This window comes from Argentina silus, assembly GCF_951799395.1.
Source record: "Argentina silus genome assembly, chromosome: 18".
In the NCBI taxonomy this organism is placed as follows: Eukaryota; Metazoa; Chordata; class Actinopteri; order Argentiniformes; family Argentinidae; genus Argentina; species Argentina silus.
The window spans coordinates 4,794,032-4,818,947 of NC_139672.1; the positions used below are offsets into that span (position 1 = coordinate 4,794,032).

The 24,916-nt window shown below is 44.0% G+C and overlaps 4 protein-coding genes across 6 annotated transcripts; 1 reads left to right on the forward strand and 3 right to left on the reverse strand.

Annotated features, from left to right (window-relative positions):
- Positions 1 to 3,189: 3,189 nt before the first annotated feature.
- LOC310819200 (polyhomeotic homolog 3) lies at positions 3,190 to 9,839 on the forward strand. Its single transcript, XM_083690444.1, has 14 exons — positions 3,190 to 3,383; positions 3,526 to 3,672; positions 3,913 to 4,002; positions 4,180 to 4,338; positions 4,742 to 4,843; positions 5,038 to 5,251; positions 5,378 to 6,021; positions 6,221 to 6,422; positions 6,570 to 6,829; positions 7,182 to 7,344; positions 7,643 to 7,754; positions 8,464 to 8,602; positions 8,978 to 9,251; positions 9,631 to 9,839. The coding sequence occupies exons 1-14, from the start codon at positions 3,213 to 3,215 to the stop codon at positions 9,783 to 9,785; spliced, it is 2,832 nt and encodes a 943-aa protein (XP_083546570.1). The 5' UTR covers positions 3,190 to 3,212; the 3' UTR covers positions 9,786 to 9,839.
- An 854-nt stretch (positions 9,840 to 10,693) lies between these two features.
- Positions 10,694 to 15,892, reverse strand: LOC310819351 (PWWP domain-containing DNA repair factor 3A). Of its 3 annotated transcripts, none has more exons than XM_083690608.1 (13): positions 15,834 to 15,892; positions 14,236 to 15,317; positions 13,912 to 14,125; positions 13,627 to 13,773; positions 13,439 to 13,509; positions 13,186 to 13,268; positions 12,929 to 12,989; positions 12,731 to 12,806; positions 12,546 to 12,596; positions 12,029 to 12,270; positions 11,638 to 11,853; positions 11,418 to 11,506; positions 10,694 to 11,313 (listed from the first exon to the last, which is right to left on the reverse strand). In XM_083690608.1, the coding sequence occupies exons 2-13, from the start codon at positions 15,268 to 15,270 to the stop codon at positions 11,238 to 11,240; spliced, it is 2,361 nt and encodes a 786-aa protein (XP_083546734.1). In that variant the 5' UTR covers positions 15,271 to 15,317; positions 15,834 to 15,892; the 3' UTR covers positions 10,694 to 11,237. The 3 variants fall into 3 exon arrangements, with proteins under 3 accessions (XP_083546734.1, XP_083546733.1, XP_083546735.1); XM_083690607.1 differs by having other exon boundaries at positions 15,807 to 15,878; XM_083690609.1 differs by having other exon boundaries at positions 13,912 to 15,317; positions 15,807 to 15,878.
- Positions 15,893 to 15,948: 56 nt separating this feature from the next.
- LOC310819403 (uncharacterized protein) lies at positions 15,949 to 18,228 on the reverse strand. Its single transcript, XM_083690685.1, has 6 exons — positions 18,125 to 18,228; positions 17,546 to 17,892; positions 17,274 to 17,370; positions 16,792 to 16,945; positions 16,649 to 16,700; positions 15,949 to 16,499 (listed from the first exon to the last, which is right to left on the reverse strand). Exons 2-6 carry the CDS (start codon positions 17,867 to 17,869, stop codon positions 16,473 to 16,475), a joined length of 654 nt encoding a protein of 217 aa, XP_083546811.1. The 5' UTR covers positions 17,870 to 17,892; positions 18,125 to 18,228; the 3' UTR covers positions 15,949 to 16,472.
- An 896-nt stretch (positions 18,229 to 19,124) lies between these two features.
- Positions 19,125 to 24,417, reverse strand: dapk3 (death-associated protein kinase 3). Its single transcript, XM_083689888.1, has 9 exons — positions 24,339 to 24,417; positions 23,318 to 23,424; positions 22,067 to 22,427; positions 21,792 to 21,921; positions 21,550 to 21,598; positions 21,435 to 21,461; positions 21,126 to 21,278; positions 20,981 to 21,026; positions 19,125 to 20,875 (listed from the first exon to the last, which is right to left on the reverse strand). Exons 2-9 carry the CDS (start codon positions 23,377 to 23,379, stop codon positions 20,339 to 20,341), a joined length of 1,365 nt encoding a protein of 454 aa, XP_083546014.1. The 5' UTR covers positions 23,380 to 23,424; positions 24,339 to 24,417; the 3' UTR covers positions 19,125 to 20,338.
- Positions 24,418 to 24,916: the final 499 nt, after the last annotated feature.

Sequence of the window (24,916 nt, forward strand, 5' to 3'; positions counted from 1 at the left end):
GATGGGCGAGCGCCTTTAACCCTGAACTCAGCTTTCATTTTCACGCACACTTCGATTCGATTCAAGATGTACACCAAAACTGCAGTTGTGTAAGACAGTAATAATTCGTTTAAAGTAGCATTTACTATTCATGAATGAATGTTATTTTCACGTTGAATATGATAATAGTATTCCCACATTAAGGTGGACGTGGATACTTTCTTGATATGTATATATAATATGATACATTTTGGCATTTTACAACAAATTAAGTCCCCGCATATGTCAAGGAGGAGCAATAATTTGGCCTAATAGTCTATGCCATAGACTACACTTAAGCCTAACACAAGCAATTGATTGATTATTTTTTAAAGCTTATAGGCTATAGATCACATCTATGCACAGATGCAAAGGAGCATTAACAGCAGAAAATAATTTGTGGAAAAGGAAAATTGAGGAAAAACAAACTGACGTTAATGCTGTTGAACTGATTTTGCAATCAATACAGCGTAAAGCCTGAACTGCAACATAGAATCTCCAATTAGAAAAATAAGCTTCAAAGAATCCCTCTGTGCCTGTGGAAGGTCCTCCAGCACTGCAAGTGGTGCTGTGTCTGGTTTTTCATTCCGTCTGTACCGTTTGTTTTTATCTCCATTTTAGACAGCTTTGACGCATTAGAACATGACTGGGATTGTGACAGTCTGAACCGGGGGAACGGTCACTTCGCGATGGGTCATGTCTAATATCAATTCCAAGCAGGTAACGCCGATGACAGTTGAACGATTGTGCATGGATAGCGCTATTGGCGGCTACGTGAATTGGTCATGGAAATAGATGATATCCACACAGAGTGTTTGATGTAACAGATTATTTATGAATGCATCAATAATCAGATTGTATTTTTAAAGAATAAACAAGCAAATTCTATCGTTGGTGAACCTGGGTGGGCGTTTTACTGTAGCCTATTGACACCACGGATAAAGAGGACTATAGGCTACAGCCTAATCGATGAATTGTTAGCTGCACTTGAAATTAACGACAAATATGTGAAAACATCTAGTTGCATAACAGATTTAATGTACTGCTATTTCTGTTTGATAATGCTATTAATGTCTATTTTTCTTAGTCTCATGAGGCCATTGTCAGAAGCCTTCATATGGGCTGTCTGGTTTGAAATAATCTGTCGATGGCCTGTGTTAACGAAAAACTATGAATATTGAACAGAATGATCAACAGCAGTTGATAGAATGAACATCAGCATTCCATTTCTGACACCAATTAGGCCTAAACCCATGATTGATCCTTAATTAGACCTAACATTTAGTTACCCCAAGAGTAGCCTAACTAAAATATTCCAAACATACTACTATTTATTTCGAGGTTTTTGTAATGAGCTTTCTTTATATACAATGTTACTTTTAGCTTTTTAAATATTTAGCAATAACCCACGTAGTTTACATGTGACAACATCAAGGATAGTCAATAAACTTTTTCTCTGATGCTTTATCAAAAACAATTAAAACAATGAAGTGGATTTTTCATTTTATTGCTTGAATTTCGATCATTTGGAATTATAACTTTGACTATATTGAAAATGTGGAGAGAACAATTTTAAGGTCAATATTTGCCTTGCCTATAATAATGAAAACATATTTGTATGACATTAATCACATTTTAAAAGTAATATGCTTTCGTTGAAAACAGAACATAGCCTTCATAAATAAAAATGTACAACAAACCAATGGAAAAAGAAAAAAACTATTAAAAGAGGTCAGAAGTTATTCAGTTCCAATGTTCAATGAAAAGCGTCTAACACAGCAAATTTAGGATATCCACTCTTAACTGTAGCTTGAAAGAGCCTGTCACAATCGAACGTGTGGGTTTCATATTAATTACAATGCATGAATATTCACAGGCACAGCATAAGACTGGTCGTTCAGTTGGACAAACTTTGTCAAATTGACATCTGTCCGAAATTCGAAGTTGATCTCGGTCCAAAATGTAATAATTTCTTTGCAAGAGCTTGATTCAAATTAATGACAAAAATGACATCTCATTTTCAATATCCCATTGACATCATTCGGCCATTTCCAGTGTGTCTTCAGGGAATGACGCGTTAATTGTGTAGTACAGAAGTCTTTCTCTTCGTTATTTGTAAGCAGTAGGTTAGCCTAGCAGATGTATAATTTGTGTCCATAATAATCGTTCAATAAATGAAATATTGTTAATTTTAATGTCAAAAGTCAGAAACAAAATGCATGTGCCCTCTCTTTGACCTTTTAACTCAGCACTGAAATAGATCGGAATTAGAATAAGGACTACACTTTCAAAATAATTCAGTTGCCTAAACTAATTATGTAGATAGTGCCAAGATACAGCTAGGCCCATATGCATTTTACATAAAGAGGTTTTCTATATTAAGTGTAGAGGATTTTGACGTGCCAATCAATGTAGGCCTAAGTTTTAGATCTTTCATATTATTGTGATTGTATGGCCTTGAAATGTAATTAAATTAGATTTTCGTTTAAAGGACTGAGCTGAATTTGCAACATAGGGCAAATCCTTCACTTGAAATTAATCTTAAGATGTATTACTGAATGTCAACGCAAACCTATTATCTTGACGGGGCGTGCATGAGGAGCACTTGCCTTCTATTCGGTGTGTGAACACTCATCCGTTAGATGCAGTGCCATACTCGTCAGTTATAGCATTCGATTTCTGACATTATTCAATCAAATTCACCCGCCAGGAAAATGTCATCATTGCTTACCTGCTTTTATAATGAGCTTCATCTCACGCAGCAATTTATCAACAAATAAAACCATCTATTTTCAAACGTTTTTCATTGTTAGCAAATGTGACTTTTCCAAAAATGTTTCCTCATTATTTGCAAATCATATCCACAGTTATCTTAGGTGGATACTCTTGGCCCTATCTTCATTAGTTCTGTAATATCTAACAATAGCTTATCAGTGAAAAACGACATCTGTAATTTACTGCCACAAGGATATGGTGGGGAAATAAATACATTTAAAAATCATATTGAACTGAGAAAGTATCATACCTATACAATTAGAGTTCCTGCACAATACTAATCAATTGATGGATTGCATATAGGATCAAAACATCCTGTTTATTTAAAGAGATTTAGAGAGGTCTTTTTTTAGTTTCCTATTCAGTTGGTCTACTAATGCTGTCTGAGCTGGGAGATGGAGAGACACAGCCCTGAAAAGATGGAGGGAGAGACCAACGGGACTCCTACTGCCACCACCACCACCACCACAGTAGTTAGCGTCAACGCCACCACATCAGCCATCATCACCATGACAACAGCCAGCGCCACACGCACCCAGGCGCCCCCTGCCTCTCTGTGCAGTGCCCCCCCAGACAGACAGGCAGTCCAGGTAAGAGAGGGCATCCAAAAGGACAGTGCCAGTACCAGTTTAACATGGAGAATAAAGCCACTTGTCTGTGCATCAAGTATAGACTATTTTTCTCAGCGTGAGAGAATATGATGTGAGTGTGTTGTTGTTCTGCTGACCCTAGGTTATCCAGCAGGCCATCCACAGACCCCAGAACATGGCTGCTCAGTACCTGCAGCAGATGTACGCAGCCCAGCAGCAGCACCTCATGCTGCAGACCCTGCAGCAGCAGCACACCCCTCACCTGCAGAGCCTCGCCACCGTACAGCAGGTGTGTGTGTGTGTGTGTGTGTATGTGTGTGTGTGTGTGTGTGTGTGTGTGTGTGTGTGTGTGTGGGTGTGCGTGTATGTGGGTGTGTGTGTGTGTGTGTGCACATGTGTGGGTGTATGTGTATGTGTGTGTGTGTGTGTGTGTGTGTGTGTGTGTGTGTGTGTGTGTGTGTGTGTGTGTGTGTGCGTGCACGCGTGTGTGTGTGTGTGTGTCTGACAACTTCTACTTCCCCATTCACAGGCCTCGCTAACAGGTAGCAGACAGTCCCCCTCCTCACCCTCTTCGTCCAATGGGGGTGTCGTCCAGTCACCAGGTGTATCTCAAACCTCAGTAAGTTATTTTGTATCAGACAAAAACACGCTCACAAATTATCCATTGACCTTTGGGGCTCCTGATCTGCCCTCTGCTTCACTATGACCCCTTGGAGATGGTACCAATGTAGTTCTGTCACTCCACCACCCTTCCTCTCCCCCTCTCTCTCACCTCCCCTCATACCCTCCCCTCCAGATCACACTCCCAGGCTCTCCAGTAACAGCCCAGCTGATTGGCAGAACCCAGAGTTCCAGCTCCACAGCCACTGGGGGCTCATTATCCCAGCAGGCCATGCTCCTAGGGAATGGGTCCGCAAACTGTAATCAAGCCCAGATGTACCTTCGCACCCAGATGGTAAGGCTTCACAATTATCTTTTTTTTTGTTGTTGTTTTTAGCAATTCAAGATTTTTATTCTTTTTAACATCCTTAAGCACAAACAGACAGCACAAACAACAAACAAATGTCAATGGAGCACATTTTTACAGAAATATAATATAAGGAGAAGAAATGTAAACAAAAGTGCCACAACTACCAATTTATAATCTCTTTGTGCATGGTAAATGATCTGCTCAACCGTTGTATAAGTTAGTAAATAATACTTTCTAACAAAACATATCTGGGCATTTAAAAATAAATGCCCTCTTGCATGCCAACTTCCTTTTTCCACTAACATTTTCCATCATTCTTTCTCTATTTTTCCACTGCCTACTCTTGGCTCTGTACCATCTCTCTTTCTCCTTCTCACTGGTCTGCCAGCTGATTCTCACTCCTGCGGCCACAGTGGCAGCAGTGCAGTCTGATCTACCTACTGTCATCTCCAGCACCTGTCAGCCCTCCTCCTCCTCCCAGATGAGCCAAGTTCACCAGGGTCAAAAGGTCAAAAGGCTCTTCTGGGCCTTCCTCATAGAAATAGGGAACAAGTCAAAATAGCACCAAATAATGTTTGGCCAGTCAGAGCAGGGTGTAATTTTGCAGAGTTAGTCATAGATTCATATTTGGTCATAGTGTCACACTTATGGTGATGTTAACTGGCTGTGTGTGTCTGATCTTAGGTTCAGAGCCTCGCTGTCTGTACCCACCTCCCTGGGGCTCTGGCTACAGCCCAGAGTGTCCTCATCAAACCCTCCTCTCAGACCCAGGCGCTGGTCCCCTCTCTCCCCAAGATGTCACTCTGTCCCCTGAAGACCACCCAACACTCAGACACCTCCACGGAAACCTCCAGAACCGAGTCTCGACAGGCGGATGTCACTCGGCTTATCTCCCCAAGTAAGTCCCCATGGCGACAGTTGTTTTGTTTAGTGCGATTGGTTTAGACGAGATATTCACACATATTGTCATCTTCATTGTTTTCCAATTATCTCTCCTCATATCTTTTCATCATTACCATTCCAGCGTCGTACTCTCCTGTCCAGTCCCATGCTCTGATCAAGCACCAGCTGCACTGTACTCCCAGCCACAAGGGGGCGCACCAGCACCAGCTCATCATCCAGCAGACCACGGGAGGAGCCCACAGGCAGCTTCACCCCATCGCCCTGAGGGTCGCAGCCCAAGACGCCTCCCCTCCTCCCCTCCCCCTGACTCTCCAGCCCCTGACCATCCCCACCCCAGCTATTGTCCATTCACATCATCGGGATGGCCTCCTCGTCTCCTCCTCTTCCTCTGAGCATGCTCTGCCCACCCAGTCCCAGCAGACAGTAGTCGTATCATCTGGACCTCCACATCACATGTGTCCCTCCCATTCCCAGCACCAGCCTCCCTCTCTGCTGCCAGCTCCTCTGAGACTGGGCTCCCTCTCCCAGCGGCATCCTTCCTTGGCTCTGCCCCGACTGCCTCTGTCTCCTCCGGCCTCCCTTCAGAGGCTGTCCCTGCGCTCGGTCCAGGCCCTGGCCGTACAGTCAGGTCAGATGCTAGTGACCGAGGAGGAGCTGCCTGTAGCTGAGGCGTTGGTCCAGATGCCCTACCATAACCTTCCTCCTCCGCAGACGGTGGCTGTAGACCTGAAGATGCAGCCGGCCGCACGGACTGAGGCTCCATCGGTGAGTCACCATGTCCAGCTCTCATTGTGTTTGTTTAACCTTTAAGAAAAGTAGGACATTGAGAAAAAAAACAGTAACACACAATAACAACCCGGGTAGTTATGGAGATAGTTATGGGGCTCAGAGTCACTTTGAGGAATTGTGTTACTAGGGTGTAATAGATTTATAATAAGCACTGCCAATGTTGGTGTTCTCTCAGTCTACACAGCCCTACAAAATGGATGGGATGCGCACAGAGGAAAGGAGAGAGGAAAGGAGAGAGGAAAGGAGGGAGGAAAGGAGGGAGGAGAGTTCCCCCAGCCCTCCCAGGGACCGGACACCCACTCCCCCCACTCTCTCTCCATCCACTGGACCAGACAGAAACTGTAAAGACACACCTGTCCATATAAAGAACTGCACAGGTAAATGCAATAGTGTAGCACTAGACTTGATCCAAACTTATAGTATCCAATACTAGTGACATGGATGAATGATGAGGTTTACCCTTGCGTATAACTGACTAATCTCTCTCTCTCTCTCTCTGTTCTGTCTTGTGCTCTGATCCCCAGCTGGGTTGGGCTTTGCCTGCGTCCCGTCGAGCCGCTCTGTGATCCGGTTGTCCGAGGACCCCTCCTCTTATGTCTCCACCACCAGCTCCCCCCCTCCCCTCCTGCCTGCCGCGGTAAGAGGCCCCGGCCCCGGCCCTGGCCATGGCCCCGGCCAGCCCCCCTCAGCCTGCCTCCCAGGGAGTCCTGAGAGCGTTAGGCCCCACATCCTCACACACCTCATAGAGGGCTTCGTCATCCGAGAGGGACTGGAACCGTTCCCGGTATGTCCACAGGGGGGCGCTGCAGCTGTTCAGGGCCACACTGGCGGATGTGTTTAGTGGAGATCCACAGTGTGTAGAGGCTGTCTGTCTTGTCTTCACCTAAGGCCCGGAGAGTAGTCACTCCCTCACCGAATGACATTCAACTAGCCTAACCTAGACATTAGAACACTGCATTGTGAACCCCCAAGCCCCAAGATGTCTAATCCCCTCATGAAATAGCTAGAGCCCCCCCCCCCCCCCCCCACTGGTTGTTAGTTACCAACCAACCACTTTGTTCAGCCCTCCAGTGTGGTCAGAGCACCATCTAATGTTGTGTACGATACAGCGGTTTACAGTGTGGTCCCCGGTCTAGGTGGTCCGCTCCTCTCTGATGGCGGACCAGCAGGCCACGCTGCCTGAAGCCCAGGAGATGAGGGCCAACGGGGGGCCACTGCCTGAGGAGGACAGCCTGATGGATGCTGAGCAGCCAGAGAACTCCACAGACTCTGAGATGGAGGACGCTCCCACCATGGATGGTGAGATGGATGAAGCTCCCGCTGTAGACGGTGGGTCCTCAATCACTTATGCGTGTGTGCTCTGTCTGTTTGACTGTATTTGAGAGTGTGTGTGTGTGTGTGTGTGCGCGCGCGTGCGTGTGTGCGCCGTGTGTGTGTGTGTGCGCGCGCGTGCGTGTGTGCGCCGTGTGTGTGTGTGTGTGTGTGTGTGTGTGCCGTGTGTGTGTGCGTGCGTGCGTGTGTGCGTGCACGTGTGTGTCTATGTGTGGACCTATTGTATGTGTAGGCCTATCTAACAGCTGGTCCTCTGATGTTGCAGAGGCGGGGGAGAGCCTGGCAGATGTTCTGCAGTGTGAGTTCTGTGGGAAGAGAGGCTACGTTCACACATTCCTCAGATCCAAACGCTTTTGCTCCATGACCTGCGTCAGAAGGTGAGCTCCGCCCCTACCGACCACAACCTCAGAGACGCATCTCATTATCATATACAGTATTCAGAATAATACAATAGAAAAAGACAAGGAGCTTTAATTCCTTCTCTCTCCATGGTTGAGGACCCTGTTGTTTTACATCTGGATCCTATCTGGCTCCATTAAGAATGATGGTGTCATGTGTGAAAGTGTAAAAAGCTTAATCACTCACAGGTTCCCTTTTTCCTGCATCTGTAGCAGACTTCAAAGACAGCAGAGGTTTCTGATCCAGATGTTGACTTGTAGCAAATACCTATCTAATAGTCCTCCTCCGGGATACAGGGGAATATCTTCAGATAGCAGGGGGCATTGGGACACTTAATAATCACGGCTTTCTTCTTGGAGTGTTTTTGTGTTTTAGGGTATGCTATACTAAATTCAACCCATTGATTGAGGCAATGTTTATGTTTCAGTTACAGTCAGGGTAGGAGCTAGGGGCTCAGTGGCTTAGGTTTGAATTAATGGCACTGTGCCTATATATGCAAGTTTACAGACATCATCTTTCTCTCTCTCTCTCTCTCTCTCTCTCTCTCCCTCTCTCTCTCTCTCTCTCTCCCTCTCTCTCTCTCTCTCTCTCTCTCCCTCTCTCTCTCTCCCTCTCTCTCTCTCTCTCCCTCTCTCTATCTCTCCCTCTCTCTCTCTCCCTCTCTCTCTCTCTCCCTCTCTCTCTCAGGTATAATGTGAGCTGCACCAAGCGTATCAGCATGTTGAAGGTGGACAAGGCCAGCCGTTGGGGCCACAGGCCGATGGGCAGGAGAGGTCGTCCTCCAGGCCGGGTCAACGGAGGCTCCAGAGAACACTTCCTCAGACAGGTCAGAGGGCCAGGAGGGCAGCCCTGCACTGCTGTTGACATATCAATCATACAGGAGAAGGACCTACTGATGCACAGAAAGAGAAATATCAATATACAGATAAAATAAAGCATCCACTTACCAACACATACCAGCACCTGTAGAGGGTAACCATGACTAAAAACATATATATAATGTATGTATAACAGATATAATGTACCAACACACTGATTTTGTCCCACAGTCAGAGATATTGAATTCTCTCACCTACCTTCTTGATGAAACCAAATATTCTCCCTTATATCGTATGAGATGAGTAATCGTCTGCTAGGTATGGTGATGTCAGTGTCAAATGTCAGATGTCAGTGTGTTGTTGTTGTTGTTGCTCCACGACAGGCACAGGGGTCCTACAGCTCTGAGGAGACCCAGCAGGGGTTGCGGGGGGAGGGGGGGGAGGAGGACGAGGACGAGCCACCTGTCCCCATGATCACCAGGCTACAGAGGCAGGCCGAGAAGGAGCGGGAACGGGAGAGGGTGCAGGAGAGAGAGAGGGAGCAGGGCCAGAGGAGGAGAGAGGCTTTCAGTCGCTCTGATGGACAGGAAGGAGAACTCTCTAGCCCCACCCAGTGGACCGTTGAACAAGTGTTCTCCTACATCAACTCTTTGCCAGGTACCACACTATTATGTCATAACCAGGACTTTTCTGATTATATCTTTTCTGTTTGAATGTCAACAGATAAGACTACATATCTATCGACACACATCAACATGGTTTAATGAATGGTTTATGCAATGTACAATCCTGAGGTCAGAATTTCAGATTAAGATAATGTATAATACAGCGGAGGCTGGTGGAGGTAGAAATCGGAGGACGGGCTCATTGTAATGCATGGAACGGAATGAGGAAATGGTACACACGTGTTTGATACCATTCTTCATTCCATTCCATGCATTACAATGAGCTCGTCCTCTGATTCCTACCTCCACCAGCCTCCAATGGTATAATATCACCACCCCCTCTTACTTCCCCCTCCTCTTCCTGTTTGTAGGCGGCCGGGACATTGCTGAGGAGTTCCGGTCACAGGAGATTGATGGTCAGGCTCTGCTGTTGCTCACCGAGGACCACCTCATGAGTGCCATGAATGTCAAACTGGGTCCCGCGCTCAAACTGTGCGCCCACATCAACTCTCTGAAGGACCTGTAAACACAGGAGGGTTCCTCTGGGGCTTAGCATTCATTCATACTATTCACACTCACTTGTTCTGTGGGAGACAGTATTACGAGGCCGGGTCACACAGTGTTGATGACCCAGCCTGTTGCCAAGGGTTCTGTTTGGACCTCATCTGCCTAGTCTGTTGGAGGATCTCTTCTCATGATGCCTGATGAACTCCTTCAGCACGCACACACACATGCGCGCGCGCGCACACACACACACACACACACACACACACACACACACACACACACACACACTGTGATGATGTTCATGAAGAAGACAGCCAGTTGTACACTTCGTTCTTTATTTGTCTTCAGTCAGCATACAAATATACCACAGTAGTGATTGTAGCAAAATGGCTAAAGGTTGCCAGTTCTGTATAATACTGTAATTCATCAAAATGTATTCAATCGTTTTCTCTTGTGAAAACAAAGCTTGTGAGCAAGAATTACATTAGATCAACAATATGTCAAAGTTATACAGTATTTGGTTGCACAACATAGTATTACATTATTGTCTTAAAAAATGCTGTTTAAACAAGAAGGTTTTGAGAATTCAATGAAATGTTGGGACTTAACTCTCGCAAGGCTGTTTTTCTATATACGACCAAGAGGGAGAATTTGATAACAAACTCCATGTTTTCTTACACACCTCATCAGCACATCAACCTTACAGCAATCAACAAGTTCCTTGTAAATTCCAAGGTTGATTTAAAAACATTATATAGAAAAGTAACAGGTTTATTATTTATTGCTATAATAAATACAATACAAATAAAATCCTTATCAGACTTCCCTGTTTTGATTTTATGTTCTGCAAAATTGCCTTTATATGGAGTGTACTGTCATTGTATGTTTCAGATAAAAAAAAAAGAAACAAACTAAAAAGAATGAGAGCTTTATTGAATTGGCATGATTATGTACATGGCATGACTTTTCACACACCTAAACCAGTAGCAAGGCACATGACATGGGCATGAACATCACTTTGAGTTAACAGAACTGCTAAACTTACAAGACTGTGAAAAGAACGCACAGCAGACAGGGAACAGAATTAAAAATATTACTCTGCGTATTTGTTAAAACATTTTTTAAAGCTATTTTTTTAGTGGGGCATTCCCACTCTTATATTTCATTTCATTTTTATTGGATAGAGAAAGTGGAGAGGGACAGGAAAGTAAGGAGGAGAGGGCGTATCAGCAGGGCATTGGCCGGATTTGAATGCCAACATGGGCATAGGTGTGAACTGTTGACCACTGAACCACCGCAGGTCACAGAGAGGTGGTTATCATCACATTAAAAAGCTGTTGAAATAATTTATTTAATGACTTGAGTTGAAGAAAATACACTGATGTACAATAAGGACAACGCTTTGAACAGCATTTATGAAATATACTGGCACACAGAGGATTCTCAGGCACAAATTCCACCATTTAGATTTTCAATGTGCAGGATGTTGGTGGATCGCCTTCATCCTCATCTGCTGCTCGATCATCAAGTCAAACTCCTCCCTCTCCCTGAAACGGAACAGGACAAGCACCCATTACTTCAAAGGCTACATACGGTACTGTAACACTGGTTTCCATTATGATAACGTAATATTATGTATGTAATATGTTACCTTTTACTTAAACAGTGCCCTTTTAGGTATTTGTCCTCAGCGTTTGCCAATGAAACCTTGTCCACTCCAGCGATGGCAAAGATAATGGCCTGCACAAGAAGAAATCACCCTTTAGAGCAACATCAACCTCAATTTGCCTAAGCAATGAGGAATCTTCACAAAACGTGATGTTGAATTCCACTCAGTTCAGGATGTAGTGCCTGTAGGCCTGTCGACTTACCTCAGGTAAGAGGACATCGAGGACCAAGCGGATGGGGTCAGCCACGTGAGCCAGATCGGGGGTGGTATGTGGAGCACCCTTATAGACACCCAGCAGGTAGTCATACACCTGGTCCAGCTGCTCCTCATCCTCCAGGTAGGTGTCCACCAGCTTGAGGCGGCTGGCCTTGAGGAAAGACGTCAGCCACCTGGATGGCCGCTGGCCGCTGATGACAGCCTTGGGGGGGGGGGGGGGGGGGGGTGTAATGTGACAAAAGGTCAAGATTTCACAGGGGTATGATGACTTTCTATAGGCACTGTATGTATATATATATATATATATATATATATATATATATATATATATATATATATCTCAACTTCAGTTACACTCATCAATCATCCTGACTCACCAGAAGGTGCTTGTCCACTTTGCCTTGTTTGATGAAGTGCACCAGCTTCTCGTTGGCTCGGTTGCGGGCGGCCCTGGAGCGGTCAGGAAGCAGCTTCTTACAATGAGGCTCTTCCTGCTGCTCGCTTGAGCTCTCGTCGTCGTCGTGGTCGTCTGAGGTCATGTCCTGCTCCTCCATGATGAGCTTGCTGGGGAAGGTGAGGTCAGAGGTTCCCTGGGGGTACTTCCTCCTCACTGGACAGCCTGGGGTCGAGGGAGACGCAACGAAGGCAACATGAGTTGACTTGACGCAGGGGTTCCCAATCCTTTGTTGTCTCGCGACCCCAAATTTACATCAATCATTTCACGTGACCCCCCAACATGTTACCAATGCCAACACATAATGATGACGTCCAAGTGTATTCTAATCGCCTAAAAGATGCTCTTATTGGTTGGATTCAAAACCCCAAAATACTGCAATAGAGGCTACAGGTGCAATACACAGACATTGTTTGTCTTCATACAAAATAAAAACTTACTTATATCATTGGCAAAGTATTCAATGAGGGAACCAACAAATGAGCCGCATCCTGCAAGGACAAAACAAACGCCAACAACGTGACTACAATTACAAGACCGAAATATAACATAGTTAGCGTTATCTACTCTCCTATTGGCAAAAAATATAAATAACTCATCCTTAAAGTGTCAAACATTTGTTTACCGATACGGATTCTGTAGTCGGAGATCAGTTCCATGCACCACTTGATTGCAGCGTCATACTTCTCTTTGGCTTTGCTCTACAGGCGATGAATATGAAACAAAATAAACAAATTTGTCGCCAGTTAGATGGGACAGGGTGGTACATTTGATACTCTGCTAAAAATGTTTTCATATAAACAAATATTCCAGACATCCTTACCACGAGCTGACTAGCCTCCTCACAGTCAAAAGGCTTCAACGTTTTTAATGCCACAGAAAAGCTGAAAAAAAACAACAACAAAGTTGCCTGTTTATATCGGAGTGAAGCGAATGGCAACAGAATTGTCTTAATGGCCAAATGTACATTAAGTGCTTTCTTCAAGTATCACAGAAGGCAACAGACAAGCAATGGCATTATTCAGTAATAGGCTGAGTAATGTGTCAAAGGGAGTGACAATGACAAACACAGCTTCCTACCCTTTACGTATCTTCTTGTCAAAGAGTCGGTCATCAATGAACACAATGCTGGCTTTTTTTAGCTTATGGTTCACTCTTTTCACCTGTGGAGTACAGATAGTTGTCATTACATCCACAACAGCACAATAAATGCCTGAATCAAGAGAAGGTTCAAGAAATTACCAACATATTCATAAAAGAAAGAAAGACCCATTCTTTGTGAGAAGATCACTTTTTGTCATAACACAGAATGCCATCCAAGATCTACACTCACCATGGCTGGCCAGAATGGATAATGTCTAAATTTGCACCAAACACATATTCCCTCAGCTATGGACAGTGGCTCTGAAAGACAGAAATGATGATGATGATGATTTATTTCAATTTCTAGCACTATAAGGAAGCATGGGCATCACATCAGTGAGTATAGGAACCCTCCACACAGTGACACACGTTACTCACTTTTGTCCATCTGCATTAAGAAGCTGGGTAGCTCTTCCTCCTCCTCTTCCTCTTCCTGGAAGGTAAGGGAGGTGAGGTGGTCCTCTTGAAGACTCAGCTCGATGGACAGGTCTGAGGACTGGGACGTATCACCTGGATCCAACTTGCCTGGATGGGCCAATACAATAATGATTACCACATCATTCCTTTATTAATATGATGAGAATGTAACATCATATTTTCAACCACAAAAAAATACATGCATGACATGGGCCTAAGTGATATACAAGATATAACAAGATATACCTTGCTCCGATGACATAGGCTCCTGGAGCTCAAACCTTGGCCTGCTACGGGTGGGGGGCTGGATTGCATCGTCTCCCCCAGCATGGCTCTCCGGTTTGCTCTTTCTGGTCTGAGATGGTCCCTTCTTAGTACCCTGAGTCGTCATGCCAAGCGGATGCTTCCTTGGCCGTCCCCGTACTTTTCTAAGTGGTTTATCTGCCTCTGACTCGGGTGTCTGAAAAACAGCATGTTATTGGAATCGTAATGACTTTAAAACACAGACTAAAATATACAGCACATCATATGGAGTCAAATCTCTTACTAAGCTGCTGATGAATACAATACCGTCTCAATTGAGATTGGATCAAACTGTCCAACTTTCCAACTGCGAATAGGTGAAGTATCTTGCAGCAACCCTATCTTGGACGCAAGGGGAGACGGTGAGACTGAAAAGGGGTTGTCTGTGGAAGAGCTGCGGTCTGGTGTAGAGCTGAGACGGGGTCTGGGTAGGACCCTGGGTCTGCCTCTGCCTCTCTTCGGTGTGCTCGGGGAAGAACTGACACTGGATTGGCTGACGGTGGGAGAGTTACTGCTTTGCAGACTGGCTGAGAGTTCTGCGGACTGGCGTGGGAGTGAGAGACTTCCTGAGCCAACCTTGAGAGTCTGTGACTGATTAGTCTTTTTTCTCTTTCTCACTGTCCCTCCTGACTGATCCTTTGTCATCGGCTGCTTTCTGGCGCTTTTGTTTGAAGCTTTCACAGTCTTAATGATAGTGTCATTCTTAGCGGTTTTACTCCCAGGCTTTTTGGCCAGTGAGTCTGTTTTTGTTCCAGTGGTTAAGACATTGGGGCTTGTGTCTCCTTGTTCAACAGTTGCTTTGGAGAGTCTGGACCCTTTCTTACTTGCTGCCTTAACAGGCCTTTTTAAGACCTTTGTGGAGCATTGTGGATGAAGGCTGTGCTTAGGTAATGGACCTTTTATTTTCCAAGTCGCAGGTGATTTGGGTGACCGACGCTGTTTCACAGGCTTCGTTTTGGCATCTGGATGTAAACATGGCTGTGAGAGGAACTTGGGGACCTGATGGTCTGATTGAACTTTAAGTTTCTTCCGGCTGGGTGGCTTCACCTTTGTGCAAGATCCTTTCAGAACCTTAGACCCACTGGAGGAATCATTCAGGACTGTCCTCTTCCATTGCTTGGGGGAAATGAGTGTTGTAGATGGGTTTGTTGGAATGTCTTCCTCTGATGCTGAAATTGCTCTCTGTGTTGGAGAGAGAGGGAAAACTACTGTTGGTGAACTACTGTTGGTTTGCCGGTTGGACCGACGCAAGGTCCTCTGTGAGGAAGAGGAAAAACTGTCGTCCGATGAAATCATCTCCATCTGCAGTTGCTTCAGCTCCTCTGAAGCACATTGCTTGTCATTTTGATCTGTGTGAGCCATGAGGAGAAAAGTGTTTATGTTCATGTGACAAATGTAATCATTTAAATGTAACCATTTTCATTGACGGCTGGTAAGCCTTACAAACATACAAGCTTAGCCTTAGTTTAGAAAGTCAGCCTTGAGGGTGGATTTCCTGACTCGCTAGCTAGCCACAGAGAGAATGACCCACCCCCTAACTAGGACTAACTTGCAATACAAATATTTTAAACCAAATAGCTATTAATTCAAGATTCAACTTATCAGCCTGATCATACATTGCACAACACGAAGGTTACGTTCTTGCAAAGCAATGGTATTGAAGCGGTAGCTAGCTAGCCAGGCAGTGCGTCATCGCCACCTAGTTTAGTTGTTAGCTACAGCGTTTTTTGAAATTGCATACGATCATCAGCTACTGGCTTGCTGGCTTTGTAACAGTTGTTGAATGCATATTCAGCTACCCAGCAAGAAATATACATTAGCCTATTTGTTTCTTTTACCTCCTTTTCATGGCGAGCGATACTTACTCACAGAACAACAAAGTTTTTTCAGGACATTTTAGCTCCCCGTCACAACACTGCAATTTCCGGTTTTGCCCCCTTTGGTACATGGAATATGTAGTCAATTGACCATACACAATAATGTGGCGATGACCAAAATGGTAATTTTATTTCCATTAATTTCAGGAAAACAACAACATTACGCAAAACATTAAAATAGTAGCTAAGATAATAAACACATAGACAGGCAATCCTTGGTGGTGAACTTGACACCCAGCACACCAGCCAGACATAAAATAAATGGCTTTCTAAACTCTACTTTCTACACAACTGCAGTGAATGTGTTAACATTTATTTTATTTGTACATGCTTTGTGTGTGTAGTAGTCACATTGGAATATGTAACGGAAAATGTATGTAATATGTATGTTGTGACATCGTCGATATGACTTCTTCTTGTATTCACACAGTAACATAAAACGTTGACAGATAAGCTCAGACAATGCCATGATTGTTTGAAACTTATAGAAAAAACACATTCCAAAGAGCTCCGTCAAATACGGTTTATACCACTGATAATCCGGTTTATACATGTTGATATTATTTTCGAATCAGCAGTATGGTTTACGTTATGAGGTCTTCCCCCCCTGTTTTCCAAGCAGTCCTCTCACAGCCGAGCCACTAATTCAGCATCCTTTGGAAAAAGTAGATAGAATGACACAACTTCATGACACAAAACCTGATGCAATTCACTTGTGATCCACAACATAAAGTAATATTGTATTGGGACATTTAATTAAGGGATTATCAGTAACAACATAGTAAGCTCTAGGGGTGAATTACCATTCGATCATGAGTAATCAGTGGTTCCTTCAAATCGCAACCTTCTCTTTCCCTGTAATACAACAACATTATGTACTGTATGTATGTATGTTTTTATTGAGATTGAACTGTAGACTGGAATTGCACTGGTCACACTGACTTACATTAGTTTAATTAAATACTGTTTGCTGGACTCGCAGGCTTTTCCTTGACTCGTTGCCGCCTTTTCTTGGTTTCTTGACGCATCATATAAAGCTGAGCAAGAGTTTGACTGGTGGATGGTATGGGTCAAGTTGAACTCCAGTGCGTCAGCATGGTCTGGACAAATACAAATCATTAAATCAGCATGGTCTGGACAAATACACATCATTAAACAACCTCTTACATACAACAGCATACTCGAACAATCAATATGTTTAGGTTGCTCTGTTATCCCGAGGAGTGACTGTCTTTTGTTCTCTGCTGCTGCTATAACTATACATTAAAACTACAACAGTAATTCCAGTGAGTGCAGGTTTTTTCCTTGCTTCGTGTATCCTTGTGATCCTGCGGCCTAAAGACAAATTGTTTGAGTGAGTTGAGTTTGCCAATCCCCCTTTCAATCCTTATCATGAGAAAATAATGACGTCATCTGGTCCCACTGTACCTCTCTGTAGACTCAGCACTAAGGACTGGTTTCTCTGTGTTTCTCTGTGCAGGCCTATTGCATTTCTCAGGGCTGTTTGATTCTCATTTAGAATTGCCTGTGATAAAACAGATATACAGTCACTGACGATCAACATGAATATAGTGTAACAAAATGACAATAGAGGAAATAGTCAAGAGAAAGACTCTTAAACCATACAGGACTAAGATGTCAAAGGTATCTCAAACATTGGCCATAGTCAAAGTCTAAACTGATCCTGTGCAAAAACTCACATTCTCCTCCAGACTCTGATTCAGGGACAAGCTGGTCTCTCTCAGACTTTCAGCGATCACATCCATATCCTTCTTCAGTTTGGTTTGGTTCTCCCTGCTCAACTTCAACTCCTCCACCATGGTTTGTTCGTCCTTTTCCCAGACAACTTTTGCCCCTTCCATCTTCTCAGTCAGGGCCTGCTTTTCTGCCTTGCACTGACTCTCGCTTTTCAAGAAGGGTGACGTCGCCCACACCGTAATGACAATGAGGGAGATCACAGACCACAGGGTGAGCACTGCCATGACAAAGTTACAGGGGCTCTGGGAGGACTTGGAACGAGCCATGTTTTGGTCACAAGTTGTGCTGCCTGGAAAAGTCAAGGACAAAATCCTTTGCAACAATGGGTGACAGGGGAGAGAAGAGTCTTGAAGAAAACTGTATGCCACGCAGAAGTAATCTCACATACAGAAGTTAGCTTGTCACGTCATCTGTTATGATATTAATAGTGCCTTTCCTATGGTTTGCAGTTTCCATAGACCTAGAATTAGTTTAACCCATGGTGTAATGGAGTTGTCAGCCAAAAAGAAGTCCTTACTTACCGTTTTCCTGTCCACAAAACCAATTCAGAGTCCTTTACTCCTTCTCAGTTTGAATGCTACAGTATAACAGAAGAAAAAGCAGGGAAGTCTGTGTTCACTTACCCATGCCAAGACCAGCCCACACCCTTCCTGTTCATCATGGCACATTCCTCTCCCTGCTTCCCAAACAAACCCTTTTAGAGACGGATGACGTGCCAACAACATTAATACAGTGCCTTCGGAAAGTATTCAGACCCCTTCACTTTTTCCATGTATGCTATTTATATATGCTATTTAGCTGACGCTTTTATCCAAAGCGACTTACATTGCAGTGAGTGCATACATTTCAGTATATATGGTCCCACAACCTAAGCGTTGTTAGTGCCATGCTCTACCAACTGAGCCCCAGAATGACAAAGTGAAAACAGGTTATTAGAAAGTTCAGTAAATTTATTAAAATTGAAATACAGAAATACCTCATGTACATAAGTATTCAGACCCTTTGCTATGACATTCTTAAAATTAGCTAAAATGCCAACATTTTAACTGTCTCCATCGGTCTCCATTTTAATCCATTTTAAATTGAGTCTATAACACAACAAAATGTAGAAAAAGTGAAGGGGTCTGAATACTTTCCCAAGGCACTGTATCTATGGCCACACTGTGTATCATTTGTCTACTGCATTAACTAATCTTCCTAGAGGATGTGTTCTATCAGTCATCAGTCTATGTACATTCAGTCCGTTCAGTGTGAATCATGTCTCATTTCTTCCGAAGAAGCTTCAGGGTGTAATTATGATGTTCTCATAGGGAGTGTCAAGGCTTAATGGAGAGTTCACCTTGACTACCAGTCTCATCAGCTATTTCAACAAGTGCTGTTGACACTGAAATCATGACTTTAGCTGATAAACTGTCAGCACGGTAGAATTTTCCAGAAGAAAACATTGTTTTCTGTGTTAGACTCATTGAACTACAGTACAGCCACACAATAAAGGTACACAACAAAGTTTAGTTACAGGTATTGAAGTTTTGTTTATTTGCGACAAACCTATGTAAATCAGTCATTATACCAAGTATACTTTTTGCAACACACTAAAGTAAATGAATGGAAGATATTTCGGGACACTGCTATATGCAAACGAGTAATATTATTCTACGGAAATACACAGTACTGTATATAGAATCTATGCTAAACATGGAATGTGATGCATGGATGTAAGACTAACCGACGGAATGTCTGAGGAAGTGCTAGGGTCATAATGGAAAAGGCAAATGAACATTCATAACAACGTAGCCACTAGTTCAACATCATGCTGATCATTTGGTATGTAAGAGACTACTGCTGTGATTAAGACATTTTGAGGAACAGCCACACGACTGGAATTGCATTAACATGTCAAGAGGTGACTAGGTTCGTTGAGGCAATAGTGTTTCAATACACAGGCACAGCATACGACTTGCAAAACATGTTTAACTTTACACACAATTGCAATATCTTAAGAGAACCCTCACCCGAACAATGGCTTTTGCATATCCATGTGTGCAGTATAGTCGCTTTGCATTTCAGAACAGCGAGTGAGCTTTATTAGGCAATACAGCCTACCAGCAATGAGCTGAAATACATGTAATGGAATCTCCCTATAATACATGAGCATAACCCCCATAGTTCTTTTCCTATAATTTTTCCACTGATATCATCAGCTATTGCATAAGGCGTGACATGGGGCTGAATAATGCCCAGTTCAATAATTGGCCAACAAAGCCAAGGGTTGAAACACAAGCAGATTTCTACGACTTTTTGTAGTACTATCCTTACAATTCAGGGGCTCAAAATTATTTTTATTTAAAACATTTATGTACAAAGTGTATTGCCAATATACTGCACAGAGACTGCCAACATATTTAAACAAACTGTGTGTCAGCACTGTGCATGACAATAAAAACACTTATAATCTTAAACTTTATAAATTAATTTAGAGAATACTGTAATGGACATTTAAACACATTTTGTCAACTGAATATAGTCAATATAGGGACTCTGTATATTATTGGTACTCATTAAAAAAGGGATTCAGGGGGCCAACATCTTCCCAGTGAACGCTCTGTGAAGGCAGCAGTATGGCTTATGATGAGCTGGTCTAAACATGGGCCCTCCGTATTCCATACATAACATCCTGTACAAAGAAATGGGCTGGAAGTTGAGAGAGTGAGAATGTCAAAGGTTAACCGCCAGGCTCAGGGCATGCTGCTAGAGCTGAACCCCTCCTTCTCTGTGTTTATGGACCTCACCAGCTCCTCCACCCAGCGCACCTCCGACGCCACCTGCTCGGCCAGGACGTCGTAGCGGTTCTCCAGGCGCCCAAACTTGCGTTTGAGGGCGTTGGCGGCCAGCATGGCGGCGCGGGCCTCTTCCTGGCTCTGCCTGCGCTGGGCCTGGGTGCGCTGCAACTCCTGGCGGATGTGGCCCAGGTCGTTGGCGATGCTCTGGTTCTCCTCCTTGTACCAGCCCTCCTTCTCCTCGTAGATGGACAGCAGAGCCGCCACGTCCTCCCGGCAAGACCTCTGGTTGAGCTCCAGATCCCTCAGACCCTCCTCAGCCGCGGCGATCTCCTCCAGCACCTGGGAGAAGCGCTCAAAGTTGACATAAGTGTTGTTGGGCGGCATGCTGGAGTGGGACTTGATGGTGTACTCCTTCAGACGGGTGGTCTTCAAACGACGGCGCTCGGGCTTACGGCCGCTCTCCTCCTGGCGCACGTTCCGCCTCTTGATCACCTGGGTGGGCAGAGGAAGCGTGAGGGTGTGAGTTAGTGAACAGTCGTTACATTCAAGATTACCGTGGAATGACATGCTGGGAATTGTGAGAGATTGTGAGCCCACCTTGATCCAGGGATGCTGTAGGCTGTCATCAATAGTCATCCTCTTCCTGGAGAACGAAAAGCGTTTGTTAATGGATAGCTATTAAAGCTATGCGTTCTTATTAGCCAAGCTAACATGTACTCTGGACTTTGTAAGTAATCCTTACTTGGGATCCTTGACCAGAAGACGGCGAATAAAGTCCTTGGCCAGCTCGCTGGTATTGCTGAAGTACTCCTCATCAAAGTCATAGTTGACAGCTGAGATGTTGGTAAGGGTCTCTTGCTTGGTCTCCCCAAGAAATGGTGAAGCACCGCTCAACCTGAGGAAAACCAGCACTGTCACCTGCCAGATAATGACCCTGAATACATTTGTTAAGTGTGTAGGTATAGCATGCGTCAAGTTTATGTGTAGATTTCAAATGACACACATCTGAATGAGAAACAGCCATTCGGCCATGATGTAAAACAGTACTCACAGAATGTATGTGATTACGCCAATACTCCTGCAGAGAGAAAATACCCAGAAGTTAGTGAGATTTGCCCTCAGTGGAAAATATCGTTTCATAATTATGAAACATCTTGAATTCTCACCACATGTCTGCCTCTAGTCCAAGTGGCTCATAGTTGACTATTTCTGGCGCTGTAAAACAAGCAGATTATGGGGAAGGCTTTAATTCTACCCAGATGTTTCTCAAGCAAGGACAGATCTAACACAAATTTCTACTTACTAAAACAAACCACTTCCCCCCTAGTGAGCGTAACATAACAACAAGGGTATTATGGATCACTTGTTTAAGATTGAATCATAAGAGATCACAGAGATCGGATCTCACCAACAAACTCTGGAGTTCCAAAGATGTTCTTGAACTCATTTCCTGCTTTGATCTGATGAGCGATTCCAAAATCAATAAGCTTGATCCTGGGGTTGGGGACATTCTTATCCAGCAGCATGATGTTCTCAGGCTGCAAAACAAAACCATAATACGGTGAATTCTAAGATTGTGGATCTACAGGTTTTAAACATAACAAACCTCTTACTACTAGAGTAGAAACTAACATACCAATGACCCAAGGTAACACTGAATTTCAAATGTTTTCTGGTGCCCACCTTGAGGTCAAAGTGCGCAATGCGTTTGGAGTGCAAGTAATGGACCCCGTCTAGGATCTGCTTGAGGAACTGAGTAGCCTCCTCCTCCGTCAGAGACTCCTTCTCCGCCAGGAAGTCGAAGAGCTCCCCCCCCGATACCAGCTCCAGGATCAGGATCACGTCCGTCTTGTTCTCGAAGATGTCGTGGAGCGTGATGATGTTGCTGTGCTGGATCTCCCGCAGGATGTTCACCTCGCGCTCGATCTCCTCGCGGCTCACGCCCCGACGGCTGGACGACAGGCGCCGCTTTTTGATGAACTTGGCGGCGTACTCGCAGCTCGTGCTCTTCTCTCTGCACTTCCGTACAATGGCGAACTGTCCGCTGTCGGGCGAAGGGACATCGTGAGGACGATGGTGTACGCACACCGGGGGAGGCTCGTGGAGGTAGAAATCGGAGGACGGACTCATTCTATTCCATGCGTTACAATGAGTGCGTCCTCTGCCTCCACCAGCCTCCGTTGATACACAGATCAAGGAGTGACGGGTCATATTAAGTCAAAAAGTGACGGGACACACTTGACAGCAGACTGTGTAAAGCTCACTGTTGGCATTGTAATAAGCCTACAGTATACAGACTGGCAGTTTCCATAATTAAAACTCCAAATATTAAACAGATGACAGACAACACACAAAATGGACATGCAGGAGAGCAAACAATGTAACGTGATTAGGAAAAGCATTTATGTTATAAGCACATAATGCTACTACGAGTGAGGTATGTAAGTTAGGAATGCTGCATTCCAGAGTGGATGCATTGCCTGAAGGAATGCCGAAACTGAACTGAATGTTCTGCTATGTCTGCATGCTGTTCCTTCTGGGCAAACGGTTCCCTCTCCTTCGAGGCAGGCAAGACTACACCAAGACTACACCAAGACTACACCAAGACAGGGGCAAATAAACGCATTGAGGCAGTGATGTCATACTTTTTGCTGCAACACTGCAGGAAACAACACTTCCATATAAAGGTAGGAAGTCAAGCTCAACCCTCTGCAGGCAGATTACTCATTCTTTGTAAGTGCTGTTTAGTTTACAAGGGCTCACACAATGAGGACTTAGCAAGGCATAACAGGGCACGATGCAGTTTAGGGCCAAATAGTTGTAAAAAAAATAAAATAAAAAAATAAAACATTAGAAAAAAAATTATAATAATAACACCACTTTGGCTCACATGCGAAAAACAAAGACACAACATGGACACATTTAAAAACGTACCTTCCCAGCTCCTCGCCCATGTCATAGTACACCTCCACATCCTCTTGCCTGAAGCCAGCCATGGTTTGCTGACTGGGATGCTGATAAACGTAGTGTCTTGACTCCAACTGAATTCCATAACAAGATAAAACATGATAATTGGTAACAGCCTGGGATGGTGAACAAAGACCATAACGTATGATAACAATGACAGTTCTGCCGGGAATACCCAAATAAGCCAAATCATCAGTATGGTATGGTCAATAGAATCAGTTAAATAACACAAATAGATGCAAGACTGTGGATACATTCACCCCCCCCAACAGGGATCGTCCTTATTTGGCCAAAGTCAACATAGCAAGGACAGTTTCACGAGAGAAAGGTTTAAGGCTGGGAGTCAGGGAGTTCGACCTCTGCATTCCAGTCCTACGTACGTCACCTCCTTCCATGCATTCAACTAGCTGATTAAAGAGACTGCGGTTTTAAACATCAGCCATTTGAGACAACTACTGGAACTCTATCATCTTGATACAATATTGACAGTTTGGCCCGTTTTTTCCATACACGACGATGACATTCCCGTTGTTTACAACAAAACAAAAAAGAAACAGCTTGGCAACTTGCAATGTAGCCAGAAGACTCAGTCCACACACACACACACACAGTGAGGACATCACACACGTCACTCTGACACCACTGGCCGGGGAGCTAGCTAGCTACACACACAGCCTGAGGCTGACTCTTGTGCTCGTACATAACACAAAACAGATCACCATACGGTAGTTATCGTAGGACTAACTACCTTAAAACATCTATACATTCTAGCAGAGCTATCGACGTTAGCTGACATGGATAGATGAGCTAAATGAGTTAGCTAGGCTAACTAGCTAGCCAGCAGTCTACCGACAAAAAGTAAGAAGGCAAAGAAAGGATTTTGAGCCAGCTCATACTTTGTTATACTGTATAGCAATATACCGATCGGTCCCTTTTTAATACGAATAAAAGGAAACGAATGTAATGACAATAATGAATAGAAACTTACACCTCTACAAGTCCAGCATTCCTCTCCTGAGTCAAATACCCTGTGATTGGAAATGCACTTTCCGCCAAGCAATGAAGCAGGAGGATGGACGTATGGAATGACATCATACTGACTTCATTCAACCTTGAAAAACAAGATTGAGCTTGCAACCTTTAGGAGTGTCTCTAAGTAGTTTCAAAGGCTAATTATACACATGCAGAAATCTCTGGTAGTTATATAACATTTTGCTTTCATAATCATCATTTTTGGTGCACCTCACAGGTGGAACAATATACAAAATACATTTAAAATGTTGATTTGAGGACCTTGGGTGAAGGATGTGTTTGTTTGTCTTGATATAACACAATCATTTTATATGATGTATTGACTTCTGTCTTTTACTGTATTGTATATTGAATGTGTTGTTTTGAAATTGCATTCATGTTAAGGACAGGGTGCACCTGCAAAAGAGCCCTTGGTCTCTTGGTGTGTTGCCCTGTATAAATAAAGGTTAAATAACATCTTATGATGATGTCTGTCAAATAACTAAAATAATACCATGATGTCTCAGTCTGCCATTCTTCATTGGGCTATTCCAA

Excerpts from the sequence above, each read along its gene's own strand:
- LOC310819200 (XM_083690444.1), top strand. The coding sequence starts at position 3,213 with ATGGAGGGAGAGACCAACGGGACTCCTACTGCCACCACCACCACCACC. Across the intron at positions 7,755-8,463 it reads TCCATGACCTGCGTCAGAAG|GTATAATGTGAGCTGCACCA; the intron begins GTGAGCTCCGCC and ends TCTCTCTCTCAG. Across the intron at positions 8,603-8,977 it reads GAGAACACTTCCTCAGACAG|GCACAGGGGTCCTACAGCTC; the intron begins GTCAGAGGGCCA and ends GCTCCACGACAG.
- LOC310819351 (XM_083690608.1), bottom strand. The coding sequence starts at position 15,270 with ATGGAGATGATTTCATCGGACGACAGTTTTTCCTCTTCCTCACAGAGG. Across the intron at positions 13,774-13,911 it reads GCCTATGTCATCGGAGCAAG|GCAAGTTGGATCCAGGTGAT; the intron begins GTATATCTTGTT and ends TGGCCCATCCAG. Across the intron at positions 11,854-12,028 it reads AAGTGGACAAGCACCTTCTG|GCTGTCATCAGCGGCCAGCG; the intron begins GTGAGTCAGGAT and ends CCCCCCCCCAAG.
- LOC310819403 (XM_083690685.1), bottom strand. The coding sequence starts at position 17,869 with ATGGCTCGTTCCAAGTCCTCCCAGAGCCCCTGTAACTTTGTCATGGCA. Across the intron at positions 16,946-17,273 it reads AGTGCTGAGTCTACAGAGAG|ACCATGCTGACGCACTGGAG; the intron begins GTACAGTGGGAC and ends GTATTTGTCCAG. Across the intron at positions 16,701-16,791 it reads CAGTATTTAATTAAACTAAT|GGAAAGAGAAGGTTGCGATT; the intron begins GTAAGTCAGTGT and ends GTTGTATTACAG.
- dapk3 (XM_083689888.1), bottom strand. The coding sequence starts at position 23,379 with ATGGCTGGCTTCAGGCAAGAGGATGTGGAGGTGTACTATGACATGGGC. Across the intron at positions 21,279-21,434 it reads GGCGTAATCACATACATTCT|GTTGAGCGGTGCTTCACCAT; the intron begins GTGAGTACTGTT and ends GGTTTTCCTCAG. Across the intron at positions 21,027-21,125 it reads CTTCTGGTCAAGGATCCCAA|GAAGAGGATGACTATTGATG; the intron begins GTAAGGATTACT and ends TTCGTTCTCCAG.